The sequence below is a fragment of the Anser anser genome (assembly GCF_964211835.1).
Source record: "Anser anser genome assembly, chromosome: 21".
NCBI lineage: Eukaryota > Metazoa > Chordata > Aves > Anseriformes > Anatidae > Anser > Anser anser.
The window spans coordinates 8,610,622-8,621,868 of NC_139742.1; the positions used below are offsets into that span (position 1 = coordinate 8,610,622).

The window sequence follows — 11,247 nt, forward strand, 5'->3', positions numbered from 1 at the left end:
CACGGCAACGGCGGCACTTCCGGGTTGTGGCTGCCCTCAGGGCCTACCCGCAGCCCCCCCCCCCCCCCCGAAGTCCCCCTTAGGCCCAGGGCTGGCGGCCCCCTCCCGGAGCTGGGCTGGGGCGCGGGGGGCACCGCTGGGCCCCTTCTGGGTCCAAGTTTTGGCACACACAGAGCACAACGGCCGCAGGAAGCTGCTCCTCCGTTAGCTCGCCCAAGTTTCTGTCAGGGACGGGGCTGCAGCTGGAGGGGTTTGCTGCTGAACGCGTCCTGGAACGCTCGTCCTAAGGAACGCTCGCGCTTAACGGTGTCATGTTGTCACAGAAGGTTGTGGCTGAAAACACACGCTTGAAAAAAAAAATTATACAAAAGAGTTATTTTATTAAACCACCTAGTTACAAAAAAATAAATGGAATGAAAGGAAGAGAACAGGAAGTAAACCGAAACTCGCACCCGGAGAAACAAGGCGGTACAGCGCAATGCTGAGGAAGCTCTGCTACGCTGTTCTGAAGGCATCAGCTCTGCGGCCGTCATGGTGGTGTTCCAGTTCAACTCCATCCCCCTTAGACTGCGCAGTCAGAGCCACCTCTTAACAACCACAGAGGGCACAAGTGCCCAGCTGCCCAACAAAGCACCAAAACTGTTCCTTTGGAAGGAAACTGTAACCGAGTCACCCACCCTCTAGGCTCCATACGCCTCACTTGGCTCAAGATTTAATTAAAGAAACTATCACCAACATAAATGCTAGTTTTGTGCTAGCTCACGCTACACTAATTGAAAGCTGCTGTGTAAATAGCGGAACAAGGAATCAGACTAACAGGAGTGTGCTCCTGCTTCTATCTACAGCCTTAAGTGAGTCCCATCATTTAATACCTCAGTCTGATTCTCAGTTTGCCCTTTTCTTTCCAAAAGGCAGAATACTGTTCGTCAATACAGGCCTCCTAGAGAGCCTCCTCCCAAAGGATTCCTAGGAAAAAGTTCAAGTTTGTGAAGCATTTTGACAGTGAAGAATGCTGAGTAAAAATACTAGAAGATTCTTAAGATTCTGTTCTAAGTAGAACAGAAGTTGTCTGATGGCATCCTGAGAAAGCTTTAAAGCAGCCAGAATGTCAGAAACCTTGGGAACCGCGTAAAGCCCCCGAAACACACAACTGCCAGATTTGGCTCGAGTTTCCTAGCCCTAACAAGTTCAGCTCCCAGCACTCTAACATGTACTTACTGTGAGATTCACATGGAAATAAATTCTGGATTTCTAACAAACTCTACACGTAACTGTCACGGAAAAGCAAACCTAACACTAATTTGTTAGAATAATCAGCTCGGTATTTACTTATCACTTTCTCTTAAGCGCGAGGAACACTCGTGGCAGTGTCCCAGGCACGGAGAAAGCACTGTGGCTGTCCAGTGCGCAGAATCCCGCAGTCACAGCCCCAGTGCATTCTCCTGACAGCAGGAGTTGCTCGCTCAGTACAGCAGGTGGAAGACTTCCAGCAGCTCAGCGCCACCAGGAAGAACGTGGTCAGCAGCAGAGAATCCTCTTCAGGAGTGCTCCGTCGGGCCCGCCCCATGCCCGTTCACGTGAGGGTGCGATGGGGTCGAGCTCTGAGAGGTAGCAACGCTCTGCTCTGCTGTGGCAGTTGTCAGAGGCATGGAGAGGCTTTCGGGGGACAGCGTGGCAAAATCTTGTCTCCAGTAGGCTTCGCACAGCGGGAGATCATTGCTGTCACAGAGACTGTAGCTTTCCAGAACAAACAACCCCAGTAAGGAGAGGCAGCAGGTGCAATAAGAAAGGAGGGGAGGGAGGAAAGGGGAGGGAGGAAAAGCAAGACAGAAGCAAAGCATTAAGAAAATGGCAAAAAAATGTTCATGGATGTAAGGTCTGTGTTCACAAATTCATCACAACTCTTGGGGCACTGGCCTTTCCTAACACACCCCTCAGGGGCTGGTGTTGAATCTCATGGGCCTGGGAAGGATCAGGGAAATTTCAGAGACAAAGCTGTTGCTACAAACTGAAGCAGAGGCTCGGTTCTCATCCAGACACTACGAGTCCCTAGAGAGATCTGGGCAGAAGTTCTGACACCCCAAAGATGGGAGTTCTTGAGCGAGGCAAAGACCTCATCCACACTCTTTTCTCTTGGAGTCTGATTGCAGCCTATGTGAGGGAGAAAAATCTCAACCATGCTCTAAACTTAAGTCTATTTGCCTCCTTGCCCCTTCAGTAAAGCGCTCCACAGAAGGTCTGTGTCTTCTTTTGAAACTCCCCAGCCTATAAAGTGCTGTCAGCTTCTACAGGTTTCAGCAGTACCAGAGTTAACAGTTCTTACAAAGCAGCTCGCTGGATTTAACCGCTAGGCTACAGTCAGATGAATCAGCAGCATGGGAAAGTAAACAACCGGCTAATTCTTGCCTGTGCTACAAGGAAAACACGACATGGAAGGGCAAAACTAAAAAATAAAGCGATGGAAAAAACTGGAACAAAAACAGAAAAAATTCCAAAGAGAGGAAGGAGCTGCACACACGAGAGACACCCAAGACAAAGTGAGTGCTGGAGCAAAAAGCAGCTTGCGATCAGAGTAAAACAAACCCAGTGGGTCCAGTGATTTTGTCGTTGTAGCTTTATTTACATTTTTAACGTATGGACTTGAATAGATGCTTTGGGAAATAGTTTAAGTGCAGAAATACGAGACACTTCAAATTGCACAAACATGAAACATGTTGAGGTCTAAGTCCACACTCAAGACAGCTCCTGTGATCTCAGAGGAGGGAGCAATGGAACATAAACACAAGTTTTGGGTTTAGGATGACAGAAGGCAAGCTGGACTTGGAGTTACTGCTTTGGAGAATAAGCACACAAAGCACTAGTTGCAAGCACCTAACATTTGAGCTTTTTTCTGGCAGCATCACCCAGCTGGCGTCACAGTAGGAGTGGGAAGGCAGCGGATCCAGGTTTTATACCCAGGGCCTTTGTTAAACCCCTCGGAAGATTCCTATTGCTGGAGCAGGATCACCCTGCCCTCGAGTCCCCAACACAAAGCAGCTCTGGGTTCACTTAGTGAAAACCTTTGGGACCGACCCAGAGCTACGGTCCCTTTTCTGTCAGTCTTAAACCTCAAGCCGTGGTTTCCAAGGAGAACCTGACCACGGCATCCACCACACCTGTCCTGGTAGGTCAGTTACTAAGAAAATGTTAGCTGCATCGACGTGGAGCTGCTCCTCCTGCTGCCCCAGTTAGAACATTTCCAAAAGCCTAACGCTCACCTCGCACGTCCCACTCCTTGAAAGGCCGAGTGGATGAGCAGCAGCTGCACGGCCCACAGCAGCACCACCCAAAGTCCTATCCTGTCCTTTGAAGGCTTCTTAGAGCATGAAAGAGACCTCGCTGCTCCCCCCGGGGCACACAGCCAGGTCTGTGCACAAAGGAACAGCTCCAGGAAACTGCTCAAGCCCAGGGACTGAAAGCAGAGCCCCCTTCAGAGCTCTCTTCTCAGCTTTAGTCTCATCGACCTGCCTTCAAGTCCCCTCACCAAATCCCCTATGTGCACAAGAAAAGCTTCGCAGGGAAGCGCAACCCTACAGCCAAGACACATCCTACTGGGTACTGGCTGTGGTGCAAGGGGCTGCCTCCCAGTGCTGTTAGCACAAAATAAAGGCAGTGACAATTCCTGGGCAGGACATGCTCCCTCTAACGGGCTTTTCACAGCTGTTGGGAAGCTCACTTTTCTACAGCCTCCCTGGAGGGACAACCTAAAACAAACTCGCCCCCGAACTTCAGGGTAACCGGGGCGCCGGAGAACAGTTTGGCAGGACAGCTGTCTGAAACCCACGTCCTGTCCTCAGAGGACTGTGCGCCTCTTTATAAATCCTGTGGGATCAAGCCCCAAGAGAAAGTAACGGAGTACAGACGGGAAACCCCAGCTGGGCTCCCAGGTCAGCACAGAACGTCCTGTTGGTGGGCAGGCCACCTGTTACATTCACAGCCATTTAAACATGATTATAATGCTCTAAGGCTATGTGACATAACAGAAATGCTTTCCCACATCAGACAATAAAATTCCATTAAAAATATCTTAATGTTAGAATTATAAAAGGACTTTGAATAAATCACTGCTTCTGTATTTACACACACAATTTCTTTGGTGCAGAAAAAGGCAGGAAGGAGCACGAGAAGGGAGTTAAGTGCTAAAAGCAATGATTAAGTGCTATATGATACGAGGTTTCAGTGGAGGGATCATAGCTCTGTACCCTAGCTGAGCTTCCTCACCTCATGACCACTCTTACAAGAAAGAACGTGAAGGCAGATCCATTCAGTGTACCAGGAAAGAAAACCATCTGTGTTTAGATGTTAGCTCTGTTACAAAGGGTTGCTTTACACGGCATCTTGTACCAGGCAGGTAAGAGACCACGCCAGCATGGTCAGAACCCCCTAGCCCAAGAGGGAAAACCACTGACACACAGCCACGGCAGCCTGGTGGCGGTGGGAGAGAAGCTCCTCTGGCACACGTGAGGCACTGCCGCCCCACACTGGGTCACCCTGGTGCAGCCCACGCTGTGCTGCGTGCAGTCTACGTAGTGGATACATCCCCGACCCATCAGGGCCAGGAGTAGTGCTTAGGTCTGTGATCATCGCTCTTCCTTTCCGAGACGTTTCTAGGACCCCTTGCCACCTCTCCCAAAAACTGAGTAAAGTTTAAAAAAAACGACTCTAAACTTTACCTCAAGTTTTCTTAAAGCATCGTAGCAGTTTCTAAACTATGTCGCATCATTTTAGTGTTAAAATATTTATATTACCCATAAACAATGGCCTAAGTTCCAAAGATACTGAGCAATTATGGTTTTAGTTAACTTATCTGGGGTTATAGACACTCAGAAATTTTAGAAAGAGGGAAGAGACAAAAATGGAAAACCTGGTCATGAAAATTTTTTGTAAGATTTAGAAAATTTTTGGTTAGAATTCGCACCACTATTGCACTGATTTCACTTAGTTTGGACAGTGCAGCCAACATAATCAGGTTCTCATTTGTTTTCTCCTGCTTTCATTTACAAGTGCTGGAGTGCATGACAAAAAAAAAAATAAAATTAAAAAAATAAAGTGCCTAAATTCTCTAAAACCTGTTTTCTAAGTAAAAGTGTTTTTAAAATCTTAAAAATTCCACAAACAAATGAGTTATAAATCTTTCATAAAAAAATCCTATCACAATACTTCATAATTCAGTGAAACTGAGCATGTCTTTTTTGCTCATTTCAAATGTTCACCTCAACAGGACTCCAGGCAACTGGAGCAGTGGACTACAAGAGAAAAGGCACGCTGTGTTACCAGGTCACTTGTGAAAGAACTCACCACAAGGATGGGGGACGTGTTAATCTCATCTAACATTAGGACCCAGCTCAGCAAGCTACACTCTCCAGGGAGAGATAAAAGTTCCTACAGAGGGATATTGAGACTGAAGCCTATGTCCCCCAAGGAAATTCATCTCCTTTTACAATGATTGCAAAGGATCCTATGCAAATTATCTGTCAAATCTAGCCAACTGAAGCAGGCACCTAGATGCTGTGAATATCTCCTTCACCAAGACATTTATACCCTGTAGGATATCCGCAAGGAAGTGGCAGTTGTTTTAAGTTGCTGAGAGTCTGACCGAATTATAAATAGGAATAAAATTTTGTTGGGAACATTCTCAAGACCTATACGCTAAGGACTACTTGTTGTCTGGACTAACTCCCCCAGAAGGGGTGGAGTCACTAAGGAGAAGTCCACTGCCCTATTTGTACCTGGAAGAGTAATATTCTTCTTCTAGCTCGTACAGGTCAATGGAGATCTCATCCCGTAGTGCAATCAACTTCTTGTCACATTCCTCCTGCAAGCTCCTCAGCTGCTGGTTGCGCTGGTTGATAGCTTCATTCACAGAGGGGAAATCATTGAGGATCAAGAACTGCTTCAAGTCAGACACAAGTTTCATCAGGGACTCACCAGCTCGGACCTCGTAGCAGGGAGAAAAATCATGTAGCATTAGTATATTAAAAAAGTGCTCGCTCCAATTCTAGAACAAGGTCCCCCAAGCCGCTCTGACAGCCCAAGCCCCAGTTAAGATGAAGCTCCCGCATTAGGTGAGGATTCTGACAGAAGTCTGTAGCTGGCAACCATGCTTTACCCCCAGAGGAGGACTTTACCCCACAGCCACCCCGAATATCAGGTTACTCTTTCAGCAGCAGTCCTTGTGAGTGCTATAAAGGCTGCTCTGAATATAATAATGAAGCAAACCACTCCTGAAGGACGCGCTGCCCAACGATTTGAGTATGAGAGTGCTACTTACAATGTTTGCAGCTCTGACATGCATCTCATAGTTATCTTGTTCACCCTGCGTTGCTCGAGAGACTTGAGTTTCATCCTCAATCTAAGCAAAAAAAAACCCACACAATTCCACCTTCACACACCGAAACCCTGACACGACTGCCACACTGGAAGGAATTTCGTTTCAGTCCAGTTCAGCCTACACCTGCAACCCCTAGGGCTGCCTTTGGGTCGCCCACTGCCCACCTCTGTCAGCCTGCCCCATCCCCTCAGCGGCTGCCCTCACTCAGCAGCCCCTTTACGCTGCCCCAGGGCAGGAGGGGGAACTGAGAGCCACCCGCCCTGAGAGGGGACCCTGCTCCCTCGGGGGGAAAAGGGGTCCCTCGGGGGGAAAAGGGGTCCCTCGGGGGGGGAAAGGGGTCCCTCGGGGGGGGAAACGGGTCCCTCGGGGCCACCCCCCGGGCTCTCCCCTCTCACCTTAGCAGTCTTGATGATCTCGGTGAAGTTGTCCATGATGGATTTGACATCGTCCTTGAGGCGCTTGTTGTACGACTGCAGCAGGGTCTCCTTGCTCTGCGGCAGCACCCGCTGCTGCGCCATGACAGAACCTCCCTCCTGCCCCCGCCACCCCCCCGGCCCCTCCCTGCCCCTCCCGTCCTCTCGCGAGACTTCGCAGGGCGCAGAAATCCCGCGGCGCGCCCCGCCCTCCCCTCTCCTCCTGCCTCCAAGATGGTGAGCGGCGGCCGGCGCGGGGATGGCGGGGGGGGCCGCCGTTATCCGCCGCCATCCGCCCGCTGAGGAGGCGCCGCGGGTGCCCGGCAGCCCGGGGGGGATGTGGAAAGGGTTCGGGATGGGCCTGTGGTGGCGGATGGCGGGCTGCGGGGCCGAGGAGCCGAGCGGCGGAGCGGGGCGGCCCGGGCAGGCCGCAGCGTTTCCCGGCCGGAGGAGGCCGCGTCCGGCCGGGGGGAGCCTCGTTAACGTTTTTAAGCTTTATCGAAGGGTTTGGGCTTGCGAAGAGCGAGGCATCTTGTCTGGCTGGATAAGTGCCTGGAAATAGGTATTTCTGAGGTGGGCTGTAAGCTCTTAAAGTGCACCAAGTAGTTCAGGCAAAAAAGAAGAACGTGCTTATTTTCTATTTGCAGCCGAAGGGAAAGAAGGCCAAGGGTAAGAAGGTGGCACCTGCCCCTGCCGTAGTCAAGAAGCAGGAGGCCAAGAAGGTCGTCAATCCCCTCTTTGAGAAGAGGCCCAAGAACTTTGGCATCGGTGAGTAAGGGGATATTTTTAGGCTACTTCAAAAAATGTGTGTTTTTTTTTTAATTAACAGACATGTAAATAACACTGAATTGTATTGCAATAAAACTGTAGAGTGGAGAAGGAAATACAGGCAGTTGCTCTACTATCAGTGGTAGAGCTGTATTTTGCTGGATATTTGAAGGTGTCTATGGATACCTTGCTAGATTTTCCATGCTGCAAAGATGCATTACATCTTCCTGTTGTGGCTGAATCTTGCCCTTTTACATAGGATGCAGTCATCTAAGTCAGGTTTACGTAGTACTATTTTTATACTGTGTGCAGATGATGTAAAAAAGTATTTGTTATCTGAATGGTTGTGCTGACATACATAACCACCAAGATCGCTGATGCACTCCTGCCTGTTCCATACTGCTGCTGTGTGGTCTGGAACGGCTGTGAGTTAAAGTCTGTATTTCTAGGACAGGATATCCAGCCTAAGCGTGATCTCACACGCTTTGTGAAATGGCCCCGCTACATCAGACTCCAGCGCCAGAGGTCCATTCTGTACAAGCGCCTGAAGGTGCCTCCTGCAATTAACCAGTTCACTCAGGCTTTGGACCGCCAAACAGGTAAGGGTGTGCCTCCACAAAATTCTCTTGACTTGGGTCTTCAGGGGGTTGTGTGTAAGGAAAGAAACCAAAATAAGACTTAAAGGTAAGCTGCAGTATTGCTGGAAGCACTTTAGGGAGGCTTTAATAATGACTGTGATAATAGGAACAACAAGCTGTCTTATGAATTCGCTGACCAAAATTTTGTGGCTGCTATGTGTTTTGAAAAGGGAGTAGAAAATACCGGGGCTCCTACTTAGGGATGCAAACTCAGAATTGTTGTGTTTCCATTGGAGACTATTCTTCTAGCTTGATGGAGAACATGTAGGGTTTTTTGACTGCATCAGATAGGTTGAGAAATCTTTCTCAGTGCAGGCTTTGGAGGGAAAGCCAACATCCTGCAAGCTGACCCTGATATATATATATATATATATATATATATACACACATATAGGGGAAAAAAAATACTTCAGGGGCTTCTGTGCATGAGTGAATAGTCTTTTTCAGGTGATGGTGTCTGTGTAAGAAATTTTAAACCTAAACAAGTAACCCTTGTAGATGTCAAACAAGTTGCTTGCTTTAGAGGAAAAAGTGCACCACCCTTAACTGTAGTTGCTGTTGAGTTGCAGATGCTTTCTCACTCAAGCATTAAAGGAGTTGTTGATGCCAATAAAGGTGCATAGGTGGTAAATATGGGCTCTGGAGGCACTCTGCTAGCTCCGCCCTGCATTGTGCAAATGATGCTAACTTGCTGTCTAAATACACTTGATGACAACCACCAAGATCGCTGATGCACTTGAGTCCCTTAAAAAATAATGCTGAGATTTTCAGGTTACACAGGTAACTAGTCCATGCTCTCTTCCAGCTACGCAGCTTCTGAAGCTGGCGCACAAATACAGGCCAGAAACTAAGCAAGAGAAGAAGCAGAGGCTGCTGGCTCGTGCTGAGCAGAAAGCTGCAGGAAAGGGAGATACTCCAACCAAGAGGCCACCGGTTCTGCGGGCAGGTAAGTGTACACAAACTTGCCTATTTGCATATGTGGGAATGGGGTGCCTTCTGCTCCAGGCGTACAGAATTGGACATGCTATGGCAATGATGTGTGAATTTCTTCACCTGAACTTAAAGTGAAGAGCAAAATAGACGAGCTTTTTAACCCTGAGCTTTAGCAAATTGTCCATGGAACTGCTTCTCTGTGTTACTGGAAGGATGTGGAAGTTTTCACAATTTTCTTACCGGTGTGCTATGAAAACAGTGGGTTGTATGAAGCTTATGTGAAAGCCCTGGAAAAAGACTGACCTAAAACAAACATTTTTGACTTGCTTTTCAGGTGTTAACACTGTCACAACTCTGGTGGAGAACAAGAAGGCGCAGCTTGTAGTGATTGCCCATGATGTGGACCCCATAGAGGTAAGCATACTCAGTAGTACAAGGTAGAGCCTGTCTGTGTAACTTGAGCTGAGGTCAGAACTGGATTTGGGGTGAGAGTGTATTTTGGGACAAATAAACACATCAAAACTTGTTTACCACAAGTGGAGTGCTTATGCATGTTCTTAGTTGTTGTTTTATTAAGCTGAGGCTTGGCCCTTGCGATGATGTATGAATTTCTTCACCTGAATCAATGCTGAAGAGCAAAAACGAGCTTTTTAACACTGAGCAATTGCCACAGCCCAGGCCAACTGAGAGGATAAAAAGCTGTTCCCCCTCAGTGATAAAGCACTCTGTCTCATTTCAGCTGGTGGTCTTCTTGCCAGCCCTGTGCCGCAAGATGGGAGTGCCATACTGCATAATCAAGAGCAAGGCCAGACTGGGGCGACTGGTCCACAGGAAAACTTGTACCTGTGTTGCTTTCACCCAAGTTAACCCGTAAGTATTCTGTGTGCTGACTGGATGCACTGTGGTGGAGAAAAGAAACCGCCCATAAGCACAGACTATAGGGCTGACAGATACCAAACTTGAGCTTCTCTAGTTTAAAGAAGGAAAATGGAAAAAACAGCTTGCATGGACTACCTCTCTAATATAGAGGACATCTTGTATGTAGCAGTCTGTCAGATGCTGGAGCTATACATTACTTTGGTTTACTAAAACGGATGGCTTACTCTCAACTGAGATCTGTAAACAGAATTACCATCTAAGCACTGAGAGTTCTTACAGCTTTGATGGTTTGAGTGATTAACCTTTTGTAAATGATGCTATGCTTAACCTGAAAAACGTTGGTATTCCAAGCTGTTTAATCCTGAGACAAAAGACTTAGAGAGGACATTAAATGGATGCTGCATAGGAATTTAACCTGTCACCAACAGGGAGGATAAGGGAGCCCTTGCAAAGCTGGTTGAAGCTGTCAAGACCAACTACAATGACAGATATGATGAGGTAAGATTCTCTGCTGCTAGCCTTGTCTTTCAGTTCATACTGGTAACATCCCCAACAGCTTCCCAGTGAAATGCAGATGACTATTTCTGAGTGAGATCAGAGTAAAGCCTGTTGGGTGTGTTGTATCTAGATTTTTTTATGATGTATCCAGATTCTTACTTGAGGGTGGGCTAGAAGGTGAACACTGTCACCAAGTTAAAAGCAAATGCAACTAACACAGGGTGAGGAGTATCAAGAGGTCAACAACTTCAGCTAGACTCGATTCCATTCCTGAAGTCCAGAAGTTATGTGATGGCAGGGAAAGATTTTTAAACTGTCACATCTCTGTGCTGCCCCATGGTGTAGTTCACTGCTTTAGATTTGTAAGAGTTCCTAATCGTGGGAGCTCTTCCCCTTGTGCGTAAAGGAGTGGAATTGAGCAAGTCAGTTGAGCTATGAAGTACAAGATTGTAAGAGATATCTAACTTGTTCTCGCTTCTTTGCAGATCCGTCGTCACTGGGGTGGTAACGTCTTGGGTCCAAAATCAGTGGCTCGCATTGCCAAGCTTGAAAAAGCAAAGGCCAAAGAACTGGCTACTAAGCTGGGCTGAAGATGTACTGGACTGCTACCATGGTTTCTGTACATAAAAAGAATAAACCCCCAGATGGAAGTTTCAGTGGTCTCTATTAATGAGAGGGTTCGAGACAGTGGGTTGCACATGGTCACTGCCTGACTTCTCCATTTGCCTTCACGCAGATGATTGAATAG

General features: G+C 47.8%; 2 protein-coding genes across 3 annotated transcripts; one reads left to right on the top strand and one right to left on the bottom strand.

The window, feature by feature from the left end:
• Positions 1–360: 360 nt before the first annotated feature.
• Positions 361–6,947, bottom strand: MED22 (mediator complex subunit 22). Of its 2 annotated transcripts, none has more exons than XM_083807525.1 (4): positions 6,766–6,947; positions 6,311–6,391; positions 5,769–5,977; positions 361–1,731 (listed from the first exon to the last, which is right to left on the bottom strand). In XM_083807525.1, exons 1-4 carry the CDS (start codon positions 6,886–6,888, stop codon positions 1,539–1,541), a joined length of 606 nt encoding a protein of 201 aa, XP_083663651.1. In that variant the 5' UTR covers positions 6,889–6,947; the 3' UTR covers positions 361–1,538. The 2 variants fall into 2 exon arrangements, with proteins under 2 accessions (XP_083663651.1, XP_083663650.1); XM_083807524.1 differs by having other exon boundaries at positions 361–1,737.
• RPL7A (ribosomal protein L7a) lies at positions 6,927–11,149 on the top strand. Its single transcript, XM_083807522.1, has 8 exons — positions 6,927–7,020; positions 7,431–7,551; positions 8,001–8,150; positions 8,995–9,135; positions 9,457–9,536; positions 9,862–9,992; positions 10,430–10,499; positions 10,985–11,149. Exons 1-8 carry the CDS (start codon positions 7,018–7,020, stop codon positions 11,087–11,089), a joined length of 801 nt encoding a protein of 266 aa, XP_083663648.1. The 5' UTR covers positions 6,927–7,017; the 3' UTR covers positions 11,090–11,149.
• Positions 11,150–11,247: the final 98 nt, after the last annotated feature.

Coding starts and splice junctions, on each gene's coding strand:
- MED22 (XM_083807524.1), bottom strand. CDS start 6,888: ATGGCGCAGCAGCGGGTGCTGCCGCAGAGCAAGGAGACCCTGCTGCAG. Junction 6,392..6,765: donor AGATCATCAAGACTGCTAAG/GTGAGAGGGGAG, acceptor TTTTTTGCTTAG/ATTGAGGATGAAACTCAAGT. Junction 5,978..6,310: donor ATGTCAGAGCTGCAAACATT/GTAAGTAGCACT, acceptor CCCTGCTACGAG/GTCCGAGCTGGTGAGTCCCT.
- RPL7A (XM_083807522.1), top strand. Junction 8,151..8,994: donor GGCTTTGGACCGCCAAACAG/GTAAGGGTGTGC, acceptor GCTCTCTTCCAG/CTACGCAGCTTCTGAAGCTG. Junction 9,136..9,456: donor GCCACCGGTTCTGCGGGCAG/GTAAGTGTACAC, acceptor CTTGCTTTTCAG/GTGTTAACACTGTCACAACT.